This window comes from Plutella xylostella, chromosome 25 (assembly GCF_932276165.1).
Source record: "Plutella xylostella chromosome 25, ilPluXylo3.1, whole genome shotgun sequence".
Lineage (NCBI taxonomy): Eukaryota > Metazoa > Arthropoda > Insecta > Lepidoptera > Plutellidae > Plutella > Plutella xylostella.
In genome coordinates this window covers 8,946,333-8,965,537 of record NC_064005.1, presented here as the reverse complement: position 1 = coordinate 8,965,537, position 19,205 = coordinate 8,946,333, and the positions used below count along the sequence as shown (strand labels likewise).

General features: G+C 37.5%; 1 protein-coding gene across 1 annotated transcript in view; it reads right to left on the bottom strand.

The window, feature by feature from the left end:
- LOC105384853 (neurexin-1) overlaps window positions 1–19,205 on the bottom strand; it is a 114,580-nt gene that overhangs the window by 91,796 nt on the left and 3,579 nt on the right. The window contains exons 2-3 of the mRNA XM_048630086.1: window positions 6,950–7,361; window positions 5,724–5,857 (exon numbers count right to left, since the gene is read on the bottom strand). Coding sequence (XP_048486043.1) covers window positions 5,724–5,857; window positions 6,950–7,282 — 467 coding nt within the window. The 5' untranslated portion in view covers window positions 7,283–7,361. The remainder of the gene's footprint in view (window positions 1–5,723; window positions 5,858–6,949; window positions 7,362–19,205) is intronic.

The window sequence follows — 19,205 nt, the reverse complement described above, 5'->3', positions numbered from 1 at the left end:
CTTAGTGCATTTTACACGATAGAAGAAGAATAAGGGCTTTTCAAGGGTTTTAATTGCTAAAACATATTTTTCTGCTGCCTGTGATGTTTATCTAGGAATATTGTAGTGGCTTTCTGTTCTGTTGTTGACATTTTAATTTGGAGAGCTATTAAGCTGTCTGTAGATAGGCCTTTTGAAAACTGTATGCAAGCTTTTGGTTGCAATGTTCTGATAAAAATATAAATGTTATAAATAAATGTGTCTGTATATTTTTCAGTACACATATATGATACTATTTTACTACAGCTAATATAGCCCACCAGCGAGGATACTGTTTTTGGTAATTTGAAAAGTCACATTATACCATTATACATTATAGCGCGTGCAGATCACGGTTCGTCATCCGTTTCATCAAAATCGGCACAGCCTAGCTAATAAATTTGCTATGACTATAGTTTTGTGCTATACGGATTTAATACGAAAGTAGAGACTTTGCTGAAGGTTAAAGAATTCAAATGTCAATGTTACACCTTCGCACTGAAACTAAAATTTTATTGGTAAATTATTTAAATTGGACATTTTATTTGAAGCTGTCACGACTTTCTGTTTATTTCCGATTTATAACACGTTTGTCACAATATCGACGGAAATTTCATAATAATATTCATCTCAATCGCGTCTCACGTCAACACATTTTATTCATTCATTTTCTGAATCAGCCTAATGATACACACTATTATCTCGAGACTATTTTTAGACCAAACTCACCAACGGAATATACGAAAATTCTCAATTTTCTTGACATCAAAATCAGCTTATCTAGTTCGCAACTTCAAATGATTATAATTTCTCATTATTCGACCCATGTTAACACAATCAGACAGTCACAATAAACCTATCACAACCCCTTTTTGGTGCGCGGTTAAAAATAAACCTTCCAATATCGCTTCCAATAACACCCAACTGAAAATAAACCCCACTGCACACTCGAAGCTATAGCTGCAGTAACATAGCATGGCAGTGGCGGCTGAATGCTTGGTGAGAGGTAATATCCGTGCGCGGAACACAGGTGCGGGCTGTGAGCGATGCGTGCGACGCCAAGTGAATATGATTAGGCTAAGAGGCAGACGGTTGGGGTAGGTTTGGATGATGTATATGGTGGGTTATAGTTTATAATGTTAAGTGCAGCCGTTTGCTACAGCTTACATGTTTACAGTTACACAGACATTCTTACAGTGACACACACAAGACTATGTTTTGCTACCGCGATAAAAGGATTGGCCGTTTAGACGCTGACTACTCCGAGTGCGCCGAATTTATATCACATAATCAATAGATGAAATTTAAAATTTTACCCGGGAATGTCATTTTTAGATTACCCATAAAATAAATTAGGTACCATCATAAATTGTATAGAAGTTTAATCAATAAATATGTGCTGACTTTATTGAGGTTTATATGTAATGAGAAGTTTAAATATAGGTACCTTATCTACTTATACTAAACTACCTATATCTTTTACAAATAAAAAAATAATAATATAAAATACGTATAATACTTAATCAATAAATTAAATGTAATGTCTTTGCACTATGTAAACTGTTAGTTATGCAGGAAATGAAACATTACTAGTTGCAGGTGCAATGCCGAGATTGTTTATAGTGGTAATGTGATTCTTGTTTGTTTTTTAAAACGAGCTACAACGTGTCCGCTCGTTAGTATTCGCAGATTACACACGGTAATCCGTAGAAATACTAGTGCTGCGCCAATTAGGATGTTAGCACACATGCAGGCCATGACCCGGATACAGTACTGGACTGAAAATACAGTATAATTATATCCCGGAATTGCTACAATTTAATATTATTCTAGCTGATGAAATCTTCACTTTCGCGGATGCGTTGTTACATTTCAGTTTTTTGACTAATGCTGGCCCCTGCTGGCCCCTAGTGCCCCATCAAAGTTTTCAACAGTGAGCAATAGCTGTAGTAGTCTACAATACCTACCTGGCCATTTTTCTACCTTTAAAATGCAATAAAAATAGTAACGATTTTGCAATGAACTCTAAAATTCAACATAATACTCGCGGTTGAGAATTGTCAACCTGCACCTGTTTCTAGCGCATTATATCTGTAATCTGGGGTTAGTTTACGGTGACACATCCACTCTGATCCCGACCTTACAGTGGAATCGACGGGATAAAAGCCCTCCCATCGCGGCCCTTCCACAATCCACCCTATCCCTGTGACGTAGAAGTGACAATCGTACCGCCAGCCTAACGTTTGATCTGTATAGCTCAGCGTTTGACATAAAAGAAAGACATGGATCGATTTTTATGGTGTCGATAAAATTGCATAGCCTGTTCTGGTGTAGCAATAGCATAACTGTGAGTTTAAACACTCGTCTGAAAAAAACAAACGAATAATGTTAATCTGAAAACACATATAGGTAATAAAAGTGTGTAAGATGAGTCTAATCATTTCATTTCAATTCCACAATTGTTTAAACACATTGATTACACAAGAGTCCGCGTTGTTATATATTTTTACATAACGACAGCCTATTTAGGTATTTAATTTTAGACAAGCACCACTACATATCAAATATTTATGTATGTATATGTACACCTAATATTATTAGGTATTAAACCATCTTTCAATTGTTTTCAAACGAACTGCAAAAGTACAAAAGTGGTCTGTTGGCAACATACAACATAACGGGAATGAAACGAGTCCATTTTTGATTCACCGTGTTGATAAACGTTGACCCATTTAGGAATGTGAGTAAAAAAGCGATTTGGCATTTTTTTGTGTATTTTCAGCAATATTTTATATCAGTCACGACTGAATGATTGATTTAATTTCACGCCCCTATAGTCAACACATATTTATGAATACTGGCCATATTATATTAAAAATGTGTTTTTAATATTTTAAAAAAGAACTTTCAGTCAATCTCTTTCTATGCAGGAATTTGGATCCTATCTAATTGCCTAAATCCTTATTCACTTTGTGATGCAAAGAACAACCAAAATGTTGTGTGAGACGTACTCCAGCTGTCGAGACTGACGCCAGTAGACAAGGACAGAGAAGAATAATCTATGAATACCTTTTCATTTGATTTAAAGTGAGAAGAAAAAGCTGTGACCATTATTGGTATACCATTCGACGGAAGCAAATCGAAACAGAAAAATGGCCTAGCAACGCTTAATCATTGGTCACTCAGACATCCTACATTACTTACACAAGCCAATCACAATCAGCAAGACAAGTGTGTCATATAATTTTGCTTGTAACATAATGTGCAGGGGTCGTCTAGTAGATCCTGTGACCACTGATTACAAGGCACCAGTCGAAACCCGAGCAAGACTTAGCACAATTAACCCCAACACAGTAATAATGCAATCAGAAACTTGCTGTAACTTACACAAGATTTAGAGAGGGCAAAAACGAGGCGGCACCCACGATACAATCTACTCCCGAAACTTCGTCGACCGAAAACGACACTTAAACCCATTAAGGTAAAGTTTACTCTTTGTACTCTAAACGATTTTTTGCCGAAAAGCAGTTCGCTTTAATGCGTCGTTAGGAATATTTATTCGGTGTAGGCCCAATATTGGCAATGCTGGTTGGTGGAAAATATCGGGTCAGACTTTTAATTGGTCATTTACAATTTTGTTACTTAATTTGGGATAAGAAACGCTGAAAATGTTTACATAATTATTTTAATTTCCGTTTGGACACTGGGGGAATCACTGTTTTGGTTTTGGGGCAACTTATAAAAAACCTACGTAAAAATTCATAAATGAGAGAAGGATTTTATTAAAACCAAAATTAAAAAGTAGTCGTAATCAAAAGATCTCTAGGTAAACCAATTAAGAGGTTTTTCAAATGCGAAGGTCATTTATACATAAAGAAAAGCCGAAATGGTTTTGCGTGAACAGTAACTGGAATTCCTAGACTCAGCAGTAACTGATTAAATATCTAGACTTGTAGGTCACGGCCGGACTCGCCGAAGGGCAATTTCTAAAACAAATACACAATTTATTGCTGAGCTGCAGGAAATAGACTGCTATTGATTTATTCGAGCAGTTCTGTGTTAGTTTAAAATCGCAGATACCGTTTAAATTCTCTAATAAATGGTCTGTAGTGAAAGCATATAAGCATGTAGATCTGAGTACTTAGTAGAGTGTGCAAATGTGCCCTTTTGCGTGGTTTTTGATTGACAACTCCTAATTTTTTATCATTAACATGGTCTGTACAGTTTGTTACGTTGGTATGATAAGCAGCCTTGGCCACCCCCTTTCGGCGGACACCGTGTTGAAACACCACTCAATGCACCTTTCAAATCATTGTAAACTAAGATACGCACTTATTTTAACCCTCATTCGGCCATCATTATATGGACCCCACTTTAACCACTTGAGTTAAGGGCAAAAATAAATGGTCATGGCTACTCAAATTATTTCATGACTGTTTAGGGTTAAAGTTTAGCGAGTTGCAAAATGGTATATGTTACCTACCTAAAATGGCCTAAGGTATCGAACTAACTACACGAAACCGTAAGTTAAAATATTTAGACTACCACACATAGGCGTCCAATATAAATGAAACTCCCACACGTCGAGGTCTTAGTTCTATTGATCACGTGCGACAAGTTCAATATCAACTCGACGAAATATCGCCCCGGAGGGTCACTCTAGCTTGAAACCAAGCAACGAACATGTCTGGCTATGTTTTTTACTACGCCGAGTAATGTCAGCGATTTAAAAGGCACAAATTACGATTTTAGTTCTGTTTGGAATATAAAAACGTAAATATGATAAAGTTGAAGTTCGGAAGGAAATTTACGTTTTGACGTTGCTAAAATTAAAATGTGTGACTTTATCGAATCGTTACTAATGTGGTGGTTAGCGCAGTAGCGTTTCGAAAGTTAGTTTTTACGTAAGGTAAAGTCAACCCCCGATACGGTCAAGTCACGTACCGTCTCGACACAGCAATAATGTGACCTCCAACATGCCAATATGGCGGCCATGTGGAGAAAACAACGCCTTTACATGCCATGTTTACGTTCGATTGTACATATTTTATTAAATTTTCAGTCCCAGACCGAAGCGATATGTAAGGTTATGTAAAATTTACATGTAGCATAGAGCTATGAATATATTTTATATAGTTAAAGTCACGCCATCTAGTGATGTTATTCGGTGGTAGCCTACAAAACAAGACTTTTTCAATACATAAGTGCAAACAATACTCATCACACATCGCATTAAACTTTATCTCGATGTAGTGACGTTTATCCACACACATAAATAAGGATGGCAAAGTCGGTAGATAAAAATAACCCTACTAATATTATAAACGCAAAAGTTTATACGTATCAATGGATGGATGTTAGTCTTTACGTAAAACTACTTTGTATGTATGTAGGAAGCTGACACTCTACATATATCAATGGTTGAATCGATATTAATAACTCCTAGTAAAAATCATCGGATCGCACCTGGGCCAAAGAATCACACTTACCATTCGCCATCCAACGCGGTAATGCAGCTAGTGTGATAGGGATCTTTGGGCCCGGATCGATTAGTAACGGACTTTTTGAATAATCTCTATTCCACAATATATTTTTTATATTTTGAAGTGAAGTACGTTTAAATTGAATGTATATTCTCTAGTCTACCTAAATAAATTTAGGTACAGATATTTAGTGAAGCAGTAAATATAGTGGTAGGTACTCACGACGGCGGTATCCCCCCCACGAACACGTCGGAGTTGGTGGTGAACCGTCCGAATGCGAACTCCTTCCCGCGCGACGCCTTGCTCAGCGCCGCGCCGTCCACGCCCAGCGACGTGTGCTCGTCGCGCCGCGCCACCTAGCGGCGGGGAGGGGAATTAGATGGTGAAGCATCGATCGTTTGTAAGATAATAAATAAATATGTGGGGACATCTCACACACGGCCATTCGACCCCAAGCTAGGCAGAGCCTGTGTTATGGGTATATGATATATCTACACAAATACATATAGATAGATACATATTAAATATAATGTTCTAGTAAGGATGAAATTTTTATGTCGCACAGCGTCAAGTGGAATTATATTTCAATTCATTAAGTACTTACAATTATTATTCGGGTTTTAAGATTAAAATATGTTACAAATACAGACTGTAAATATAATGTCTCATTGTCTTTCAGTAGTTTAAACCATTACAATAAAGTTGATTTGACTACGGCGCGGCGTAGCGCTACGAAAGTGCTGCGCCGTAGCACTCTGCTACACGACGTCGTAGCAAAAAATTCATATTATAAATATTTAGTTACGAATCCTTCTTTCATAACCTTTACATTTCTCCCAAATGCCGGTCCAAATACCAAAATAAAATAAATTACTGTGATAGAATCATTCATGGTATATTTATGTACGTATATCCCATTTTGAAATGAATATTTATTACTTAAATCCAACCAAACCCAAGACCTAAAGTAGAGTAAGTTTCGAAATTTCACTAATGACTTCATGTTATCAAAGTTACTTGCAAGTAATCAATTCCGAACTTTACGGAACATCCTAGTTTATGTTTACTTGACCTTTGGATCCTTAGCTCAAAACTTTAACAAAATAATTAGCCTATGAAACTTAACAGTTTTGGATAAATAATGATGTCGGGACAGAGAAAATTTTAATCATCGTACGATTCGTTACAAAAACATATTATTGTATAAGGACTTACAAAAAACATAATAAAATTATGACTTTTTAAACTTTTTACAGAACTTTGATGGAGTTGAACTCCCGTATTCATAGAACAGTGATAATCGAATTTTGACTTTCTGACTAACACGAAGAATAGATCACATCTCGTGTATTTCTTCTGTACATTTAAGTTCTATGAATACAAGGGTAGACTATGCAAATCATGAAACTTACAAACAAAACTTTAAATATCGATGCGCAAAAACTCACCTGTATTTTGTGCCAGTGTCCATCGTTGAGATTATTGCCGACTGTGATAATCTGCGCCCCCCCTCCCAGGTTATACCTCAACCTCAACGCACCATTCACGAGCTTCAACTCAAAAAAGTCATAAGTACCACTATCGTCCGTATACAACAACAGACCGTTAGGCTGGTCCGTTTTAAACTCAAGTTCCAGTGTCCCGTTCAAACCGGCATTCCATTTTCGAAACTGCGAGTACGGATTCTGCTTATCGAGGACGAAAGCGAGATTGTGATTTAAGAAAAAAGATAGAAGACAAAAGAGCGCGCAACGCATCGCGGCGACGGCGTCCGAAGACATCTTGTCTCACTGCACTGTCACCACAAGACACGCGCGGGAGCGAGACCGACGCACCGTCTCCGTTTCATCTCTCGAGGGCCTGCAACAAACAATTAAAGGTTAGTGACGTCATCATTAGGGAAAGAGGTTAACCTAAAAACAACGCTGTGAGAAGACTGTTAGGATAATTACTGGAAACTAGAACAATTATGAAATGAAAATAATAGCAGGGTTTTTAAAATGTACGGGTAATAGTCAGTTAAAGTACCCACAAGATAACGTAAACATTTCTTGCCATCTGCCTAACTTTACAAGGCTAATGCAAATTGATGGGTTAGGCCTTAGGCTAATCGGTGGTTTGGCTGGTTCCCAGATTATGCGGACATTATGGATCCCTCGCGGATCTGGGAAGCTGAAAGCGATGAAACAGTATTGTTATGAGGGTAGTTGAGTCGAAGTGCTAATTTCCAATGAATTTATGTTGTGCCAGTTGTGGGTAGTTAAACCCTTAACATTTTGGGAAGAGGATGTAATTTTGTACATTGCTGATAAAATATGATGTTTGCCTATAAGTAGATGGTAAAGAATAAAGTAGATTTTAAACTTTTTTTTTCTAGGTGTTGAAATACATTGGCGAAACGTGGTACGGTATGTTTGGGTAGTTGTTCTACTCTACCTCCTGCATTTAGTACAGTGCATGCATAATTTAAAATGCAAATCAAATTAAATATTGTACATTTGCTACAATCTACATATCAACTTAAGTATTGTATTCGTTTCGTTTAATTTTACAAAATTTACCATAAACCCGTGGAACAAAAACGCAATTCTGCTCCAACGAAAAATAGTATTTGAAGCGCTGACGGCCTACTTCTAGCGCTTTCCGACATCTGAGTACCATTTACTTCGAGCGCTCGACTGTAGAATGTTTCTATCCGCTGCTTACATCGCGCCGTTCCCACCGACACAGCATAAGATACATACTTTATAGTGAAGTGCGTTGTAAAAACGACGTCTTATGCGCAGACGTTTTCATTGTTTCGCTTTGAAGCTTTAAACTCTATGAACTTTTAAATTGTCCCTAGTTTTTTGGGATAGTTAAATAGTGCAAAAAATAAAAAAGCATGAGTATTTAACAATTCGTTGCTATTATGCTAGCTAAGCGTAAGTTTTTCCTTACAGCGGCTACGTCAAAAGTCAAAACATTCAAAACGCTTTCGCGCTAACTCTATTAAAAATGTTATAATGTTACTCTTTGATTGGGTATAATAATGTACTTGCTCGTTAAGGTTTAAAACAATCCATATTACCATTGCACTATTATGGATTATTCTAATAACTAGTCACAATTCGCCACTACACCGTGTGCCACTGTGCCACATTGGTGCAAAGCGTAACTTTTTCCCAGCAGAGCTGTGTGTTTAGATGGCGCGCAGCTGATTGATAAAACGTCTGCAGTTTTTTGTGTATTTTCACGCCGCTGTGGAGATATCTAAATAAATCATTAGTCTTTGGTCCTAATGCTATAATAAATGCTTCAAGAACATCCAAAGCCGACTTTATTTATCACATTTATACATATATACTAACCTACACAAACATGCGAAGAAAAATACATTTAATGTTTCCTCTTTATAATAGTAGTGCAAAGAGCACCTTTTATGTGTGTGTAGCAACTTCATCAAAAACCCCTAATTGTATTGATACGACACTCTTTCATTAAAGACGGTAATTATTAACACCGAGGCTATGCCTGTTTTTTTCTCATTTTAACTTTTGAAAGAGTTTGCTAAAAATTCTAAAGTAAAACGTAAATAGAAAAACCTTCACCTCTATGTTTATTAAAAGCTGAAACCTTCATCAAAACTTCAACACCGAGCAACAAAGCCTACCATTTAGTTCCATCCATGTTCCCCTTATAACTAGGCCCGAAACAAAAACACTACTTTTAAAAACTAACAAAGCCCGTTCCGCCTTCTTTCACTGCGAGTTGTTCCGAAGCTGCCAGAAAAACGCCAGTCATCGCTGAAAGTTGGCAACACTGATACCGCCTTATTCCTGTAGCTCAGTCGTGAAAAAATACGAATTCAAGTGGCCAGAGAATAGCGTCCGTTGCTGACTGTGACTGCCCAGGGTCCGCCGGGCTTACACACATCACGATTCTATTACCGTCTCTACAATATAAATACATACTTACATAATATAATGTATTTAAACAATAGTTTTAGTTATACCTTCCCAAGTGTATGACAGAGCAAGAGCTCACAAAGAGAGTGTATTTCAACTCCGGCCATAAGCGATCGTCAAATGTTTTTAACTACAGTTTTGACGTTTCCTTATTACGTTGTAACCAGTCATATTTTAGAAACACTAATTTGACCAATCCATTTATAGTTTCCTAATCTGCAGCTCACATGCGAATAGCTCTTTATTTTTGCCATTACAATGATTGGCGCCTGTCAGCTGTCATCGCAGGCTGGGCTGGAATAAGCCGCTATAAATGGCAGTGTCTGGCACACTGTGTATCGTAGGAACACGTCTAGACACTAGACTGAAGCCTTTTCACATTTACACACACCATGGGGTACACATGGGGTGAACATGGTAGTATAAAAGAAATATGTTGTACAAAAATATCGTACAGCTAAGTGCCTACCAACAAACATACGCAAGTAAATGTATATTATGTAAATTATGTGTCTTTCATTCCCTAAATCGGTAACATAACCTATAGTAGCCAACATTTATGGTATAAAATTCCAACCTGCAAAACTCATTAAAACATACATATTTGAAGATCAAACTTCATTAACAATAAAACTAAAGATCTCCAACCGTAAATCGTTTCCAACAAGACTCCCTAAACATCTTAACAAGAAAGATCGGAGAATGCTGAAATCATTTTTACAGCTGAAATAATAATAAGATGTCGGGGTTTGTTAAGAGAAGTGTTTGAGTCAGCAGCCCCGAAAACCTTGGCTTTTGAATATGATGGCCACTTCAGAAGTAGCTGACGGCGGTATTATTTGCCCAACGATAAATTAGACCTATTTTAGCGGCGCCACTGTGTTACAGTACTATCTTTTGACCCAATGTTTAGATAATTTTCTACTATATATTTCGCACAGGTTTTACTTTGCCTTTAAGGGTTTTTCCGTGGGAATTCCGAGATAAAAAGTAACCTATGTCCAGCTTACTACATAACAAATTTAGTTAATAATAAATCGTCGGTAATAATAATCGTTTTCCCGTGAAACAGTAACAAACATCCATGCATCCATCCTTACGTACAAACTTTCACATTTTTAATATTAGTAGCATAGCGAAAACATGAAAGCACATAACTCAATACCACTGTAATCTCAGATCAAACCAGCCACTATTAATAATCCCTGCATATCACAACGACCGTAACATGCATCGTTAGCGTTCGACCCGAGCGACCGATATGTTGCGGTCAAACGTATCTCTCCGTGCATTCCCAGTAACGACCGGATAATGTCCTGGGTCCTATTGGCATTCATGTCTTACTCGCATCGGATAGATGGACATTTAATGGAGGACGCTGAGACAGTTGTTGTTATTTATTTGTATGCAGATATATGCAAATAAGTTATTCATATTTATTGTTAATATATTCAGCGTAGTATAATGCTGTAATCTATAGAAATATATCGGATGTATTTAATTACGATCTTATTCGTAGAAACGACACGAGAAATAATAATAGCGATTTCAAATCCACAAAGCACTAAGTGTGCAAATAAAATTAACTGATATTAATCAACAAATAAAAATCATAATTAATTAGATCATAATAAAATTATTAGTAATTAATTATGTTATATGTATTACGTTAAATTTAAGGTGTATTAATCGTATTATCCAAAGGAAGCCGCACGGAAGCCGCTTGTCATTATAACCTTGGCTGTCTTTTCTACATTTGGAAACCCGCTAATAAAACGTGTATAACTACAGTTTACTTATGAAAATACGTTTGGTCCGATACGTACGATACCGAGTGGTGGACGATTACCTTTACAAACCAACACTGCGGCACTTTACATAGATACAAACATACATAAACGTAGTTAAATGTTTGTTGCACAATAGTAAGTACCTAAGTAAAGTGCTATTTTGCACCGCCAGTTCAGTACGATACGAGCGGCAAAGTATTGTTATTTCACTAATTAGGTATCTGCAAAAACATGTCGTATTCGGAACTACGAAACCAAAACACGTCGAGGAACTATTTATGTTGTGTCAATTTTATAACATTTATGTATACATATGTGCCAGAATACTGAATTTAGTAAAATATAACTAAATATGAAGGTGTATGGTAAGTCTAGGGGGTGTAAGGGGAGAGTAGAATTAAGATCATTCTGGCCCAACTGTCAACCTCACCTGCACGTGGTGCACCCTGCTAGATAACGGACGAGGCTCTGGCGACCGAGCACTGGCGGTATAACCACACGCCCTGTTTGACAGGAAGAGGCTGTCAGCGGCCTTGGGGACCAAATACCCTCAAAAAATGTTCTGATAAGAGAAGGCACTCTGAAAACAAACCAAGCAAGTCTGTTTGCTTTAAGGTAGCAGCCCTGCCATCAGACTAGGGCACTAAACCTGTATGCCTGAATCCCATATATTACTGAAACCACAAATACAGAAAACCGAACTGATATAAATACAACGACTTTTGGCATGAAACACAGGACTACGATTGGATGCTGGAACGTTCGAACGATGAGACAAGACTGCAGCCTGGAGCAGGTAGACAAGAGAATGTCTGAATACAATCTGGATCTCCTTGGAATCTCAGAAGTCCGTAGGAACGGCTCCGGTGAAATAACGACTATCAGCGGTAAAACGCTACTTTTCTCAGGGAAAGAAGAAGGGCAGAAACGTGAATCTGGGGTAGGCATAATGATGTGCGCTAAAATGCGAAGAAGCCTAATAGATTGGAACCCAGTTTCGGACCGAATCATGACAGCGAGATTTGAAAGTAGAGTGCGTAAAGTAACGCTCGTTCAGTGTTATGCACCAACAGACAGTAAAGATGTTGAAGTCAAAGAGCGTTTTTACGACCAACTTACAAATACTATGCGTACAATAAAGAAACAAGACATTATCATCTGCCTCGGGGACTTTAACGCTCAATTGGGAGACAATAACATTGGTTTTGAGTCACATATGGGAAGACATGGAATAGGAACTAGGTCTGAAAATGGAAACATGTTACTAGACTTTTGTTCCCAAAACGACCTCGTGATTGGAGGCACACTGTTTCCTCATAAGAGAATCCACAAAATCACATGGGTTTCCCCAGACGGTCACACCCAGAACCAAATCGACCACATTACAATCAGCCGCACTTGGCGACGATCTCTTTTAGATGTGCGAAACAAACGTGGTGCCGATGCAAACAGTGATCACTTCCTTGTGGTGGCTAAGGTTAGGCTCCGTATAGTGGCAGCCAAGAAGATAACCACCAAAACATCGAAAAGGTATGATGTAGCTAAGCTGTGTGTTCCAGGTTATAAGGAAAACTTCCTTACCGAACTGCGGAAAAGATACAACCTACTGAATGTTGAAGAGCCAACTGTTGACAACCAGTGGAACAGCATAAAAACCGTGTATCAGGAAACCTGTGAAAAAACCATTGGATTTATTGAACACAATAAAAACAGCTGGATGTCTGACGCTACTTGGAGCCTAATACAAGACCGCAAGAATTGCCAGCTTTATAAGCTGGCAATAAACCAGGAGAGAAACGAAGATCAGAGAAAGATGCTGTCGGCGAACTACGCGAAAACAGAACGCAAGGTTAAGCGTAGTGCAAGGGCTGATAAACGCCGTGTGGCAAATGCGATAGCAGACCGTGCAGAACATGCGGCGAAAACTGGGAATATGAAGGAGCTGTACAAGACTACCAAAGAACTGTGTACCAAAAAGTGTTCAGGAGGGCAGAAACCGCTAAAAGATAAATGTGGTAATACTCTTACAACTACAGAAGCCCAACTATTAAGATGGAAAGAGCATTTTGAAGACATTTTCAAGACAGCGGTTTCCTCACAAACCAACTATGTAGACCAGCATTCTGAACATCCCCTTGACATCAACACCAGCCCCCCGAGTTGCACCGAAATTCGCGCAGCTATAATAAGCTTAAAAAACGGTAAAGCCCCTGGTAATGACAACGTCCCCCCAGAAGTCCTAAAAGCCGACCTAGCAATGTCGTGTAACCTTTTGTTTCCCCTACTTAAAAGAATCTGGGAGTCAGAAGAAATACCGAGGGAATGGAAAGAGGGATACATTGTCAAAGTACCGAAAAAGGGAAGCATGTCAGACTGTAACAACTATCGGGGAATCAGCTTACTGCCGATGTGCTCCAAAATTCTAGCGAAAATCCTGCTACAGCGTATGGCGACGGTGATGGAACCAAAATTCAGAGATGAACAAGGAGGCTTCCGGGTAAACCGCTCCTGTACGGACCAAATAAATGTCTTGCGTATAGTGATTGAACAATGCAGAGAGATGCAAAACGAAGTCTATGCTCTGTTTGTAGATTTTGAAAAAGCGTTCGACACTATACAATGGGATACTATGTGGAAAGTACTTCGACAGAAGGGCGTACCAGGGAAAATTATAAATCTGGTCCGAAACTTGTATGTTGGCTCCACGTGCAGAGTGATACATCGTGGACAGCTGTCTGAAGCTATAAATGTATCTGCTGGAGTTAAACAGGGATGCCTTATGTCACCGTTCCTCTTTCTTGTCGTAATAGACGAAGTGATGCGCAGAGTGGTTAAAGATAAGGAAAGAGGCATACCTTGGCGCCCAAACCGTGACCTCGAAGACATTGATTATGCCGACGACCTATGCTTACTATCCGCAAGCCGGGAGGATCTACAGCAAAAGACCTTGGACTTAGTCACAATATCTGCCGAATATGGAATGCGTGTCAACGTGTATAAGACCAAAGATATGCGAATAAACACAGACGACATAGAACCCATTCAGATTAATGGCAAGAACATAGAACAAGTGGAAAAATTCTGCTATCTCGGTAGCATGATAGATCACAACGGAGGCACGGATATTGACGTCGAGGCGAGAATCAACAAGGCACGAGCAGTGTTCGGACAACTGAAGAACTTCTGGCGTTCCAAGAACATCAACCGTAACACCAAAATCAGGATTTTTAACTCCAACGTAAAAACTGTCCTCTTATACGGGTGCGAGACTTGGTTTGTGCGTAAAGATATTTCCCACAAGCTTCAAATTTTTATAAACAAGTGCTTGCGACAAATTCTGGGAATATTTTGGCCACGAACCATCAGAAATGAAGACCTTTGGACTCTCACAAACCAGAGACCTACGCATTTAGAGATCCTCGATCGAAAATGGCGCTGGATAGGTCATTCGTTGCGGCAGGAGGACTCTCGCCTCACAAAGCAGGCCCTAGTGTTTGCCCCGCAAGGAAAAAGAAGGATAGGGCGCCCAAGAATAACTTGGATAAGGACATTAGCCCAGGAGATCAAGTCGATCAACATGAGCTGGCCAGAAGTTGTGGCTGCTGCCTCTGATCGTCAGAAGTGGAAAGCTGTAGTTGCGGCCCTATGCTCCACTAGGAGTTAAAGGACTTAAGAAGATGGTAAGTCTTTAATTAACTATAAACTTATGTATAACAAACACACATCTCAACCCTCAAACGTTAAACCTTTTTTTCGCGATCGAGAGTAAAAATAATTTAAACAACTCATAAACTCAAAAATGATTCGAAACCTTGTTACTACAGATAATTAAATCTCTCAATCGTTGTAGAATTGTTTGACATTCCGAAATTGGAGTTAGGAGCGAAGCATAAACAATTTTATCGCCAAATGTTGTGCATGCAATGGCGTGCGGACTCTAACGAAATTAACGAGAAATATGAAATGGTAGCTGGGTGAAATTGTGAGTTGTATAGAGGCCGCGCTATGTTGGTGTTAATAATAGACGTTGGATTAAACAGTTCTTTAATTAGCTCATTATGCATTTGTTAAGACTTGGCTGGCTTACTTAGTACAAAAGTATGAAAGTTTACGGATAAAATGTTAATATGCATAGCCAAAGATCTGAGTCATATGAATTTTAATTGATTATAGGTAAAAGTAGCTAACAACTAAACTTCTCAATCCAAAACAAATGTGTTTCAATTAATCGCTTTCGAATATTAGGTTTCATAGACATTTCATTATTATAAAATTTATAACATCCTTCTTTTCCAGTTGGTTTCAAAACACAGCTCCTTCTAAGATTTCCACACAATGTAGCGACATCATCTCAGTACATTTACGCTGAAGATTTCAAAGGCAAACTTGATGATACGAAATATGCAGAGATTCTCGCTATTCTCGCATTCTCGCGCCGAGAACGTATGAGAATTCTTTTGGCTGTACACGGCACTTGGAATGCCGCGAGTCATCTAATGCTACAGAAAGTATCTATTTGAGTAGGTATGAGACGACAAGCTCGTAAACCCGATAGATTTCTTGAAAAAACTTTAATATCTAAGTTATCTTCAGTGCGATTACTTTATAAATGGGAAAGTTATTAAGGCTACAGATATGGACGTATCAATTATGTAGCAAAGTATGTAAATTGTTGCCAATTTGTTTGCTATACAGGGTTATTGGTAAGTAGACCTGATCCTTTCAGGAGGTGATAGAGGAAGGCATTTCTAGTCGATTGAACCCTATTATGCATTATCCGAAACTTAACCATTTCTAAGATATTTCATATTTAATTTTTTTTTGCCAAAATTTAATGTTTAAAACCGAAAAAAAAACTTTTTGGTTGTTTTGCACAAGTAACACCTTAATAAACTAATTAATTTAATCAAATGTGCATTATTCGACTTAAATTAGACACAATACCTTAAAATAAATAAACATTTTTAAAAAATATTCAAAACGTAAAAATAAATAACTTAAATTAAAAAAAAATGTCATATGACAATTTTTTGTGCACTTCAGCTTAAAAACATGGTCAACTAATAAGCTTTCAAACAAGATATTTCAATATCAAATCGATTTAGGTATCACCAAGATATGACCAAAACAACCAGAGAAGGCGGACAAAATTCAATAGGAAAACGAACAAGTTTAGCCCAATTTAAAGGTAAAAAGTGTGATTGTTTTCAGCCCTGTTGACTTTAGTATGGAAACACCTATTGAGTTTTCTCCGCCTTCACTGGTTGTTTTAGCCATATCTTGGTGATACCTAAATCGATTTGATATTGAAATATCTTATTTGAAAGCTTATAAGTTGACCATGTTTTTAAGCTAAAGTGCACAAAAAATTGTCATATGACTTTATCTTTTAATTTAACTTATTTGTTTTTACGTTTTGAATATTTTTAAAAAATGCTTAACTATTTTGAGGTATTGTGTCTAATTTAAGTCAAATAATGCACACTTCATTATTTTAATTAGTTTATTAAGGTGTTACTTGTGCAAAACAACCAAAAAAGTTTTTGAAATATGGCTAGTTATTTTTATTTTCGGTTTTAAACATAAAATTTTAACAAAAAAATTAAAAACAACTTAAATATTAAATATCTTAGAAATGGTTAAGTTTCGGATAATGCATTATAGGGTTCAATCAACTGGAAATGCCTTCCTCTATCACCTGCTGAAAGGATCAGGTCTACTTACCATAACCCTGTATAAACATCACAACAACTACTTATTATGTGTAAAGTATCGTACAATATTTTGAGATATAGTAATAATTGCACCCAATAATTGTACCCACTTCTATTGCCTCACTTCCTTCCGTATTATTATAAAATATTTTGATAGATATATTAAAAACTACAGCAAGAGACAGCCGGTTATATTCCCTGATGTTCAGCTACTTCAAGTATAGTTTCTAAGTGTTATACCATAATTAAATTTAAAGTGCACTTAATAACCGCTTTCTTTCTTTGTTAAAGTTATGAGACACTACATTTTTAAACCTTCTGCATATTTTCAGTCCGGACAGATGCCGGAGTCTCAAGTCCGGGGCAATCCGGCATTCCGGCGTTCCGATCCGGGACGGAATGCTCGAGATTGTCCGGATTTACATACGAACGCAGTTCGCCGTACGATTATTAGCTTTGTGTTCAGTCTGAGAGCATGTATTTACATTGTTTTGTTACCGACATTAAAATCGGTAAGCTGAAGAGGAAGTGGGCGGATGAGAGTTTTCGAGTGGAGACCACGAACAGGCAAGTGTAGTGTGGGATGCGCTCCAACCAGTTTAAAAGGTGACCTTAGACAGGTTGATAGGTTAGTGGCGCAACTTAAGAGAGGAATAATGGTGATGATGAGGTAAAATGAACGGTGTATGTAATGGACAACATTTCATTTTCTTTACCCTATATTTTTATTAGCTATTCGGAAAGTTTATAGAAAATTAGTGGACCCGTATTTTTTTATTTTGTATATACATTAATTTTTGCATGTTATTTTTAACTTTAAAGTTAATTATTTTAAAACCGGAAGTGACGTCACATATTAGGCTCAATTTTTATTTTTGTCTATTGCCGGAGTCTCGAAAAAAACCATAAATGACACTGACAAGTGACATTTAAACTTTGTTTACATGCCAACCAACAAATGGGTCAATTTCAAATGACATTGATATTTCTGATGATGGAAAGTAGGTACTTATCATGTAAAAAAATAAGCAGAAGCATTTTTTCAACTGTGTAGGCGGTGGCATGCTCTGGGACATATTATATAGAGGTCATCTCTTAATAATAAATAAAAAAAATGTCAGAAAGTGTCAGAACAGAATTAATGAAAATGACCCAAATAAACAACAAGGTCACGATAAAACGTCAACGTCAATCAAAAATGAAAGTGACAGTTACTTTGTTTTTAAATCTATGGGCTTTGATCATCAAAATGCATCGCACCTGATGCATGACGTCATCAGCACTTTTTTACTATTTTATGATTTTCTTGAAAATGATACATCCAAAAAATACAAAAACATTTTTTTTGTGGCCTTTAGAGCTAAATCTCGAAATGGTTTTCGATTTATAGCAGCTTTAGTTTTTTGAAATGTTGTCCATTATATATTTGTTCGAGGCAACCAAGCTATGAAGGTAAAGGTACACCCGAGTCCGCGTTGTTCTATGTGATGGACAGATTGGAAACTGACGTGAAAAAGTCTCCTCTCTTCCCGAGCGACGTCGCACCTAGCAATGGTGTGTTGTGTATGTAGAGATAGTTGAAAATTTTGCGATACTTAAAATTTATACTTACTACCTAGTCGTACAAATATCCTAGAATCCCCAAGAAGAAAACCTTTAGAAGCTTAGCTAATCTTGAGCTCAAAATCCACTAATTAAATACGTAGGTAGCTAATCTAATAGCCTTATCCTAATCCTGTTAAATATTAGTTATAAGGTAGCTGCGAGTGTCACCCAAGCGGACGAAATAACTCTCCCAATCGATCGTTGCTATTTATAGATTAGTCGGTATATCTTTAAAGCGATCATTCTACTACAGTGAATCTGACCAAAGTTAAAAAAATATATTAAAATGGATTTATGTAGTACTAGCTGTTCCCGCGAGCTTCGCTTCGCCTTGAAAAGTTTTCCCGTGGGAATTCCGGTATAAAAAGTAGCCTATGTTCTTTCTCAGGGTCTACACCATAATGTATACTAATTCATTCAAATCCGTTCAGTAGTTTTGGCGTGAAAGAGACAGACAGACAGACACAGTTACTTTCGCATTTATACTATTAGTTAGGAAGTTAGGATAGGTTTAAATAACTTTAACTCTGTATCTGTGTCGGCCTTTGGTATGATAGCTCTCTCTTTTTGCGGTTATTAAAATGTAAAGCTATCGCAACACTTAATAAAACCAAATGGTACGACGTTAGAGCAGCAACACTCCGATAT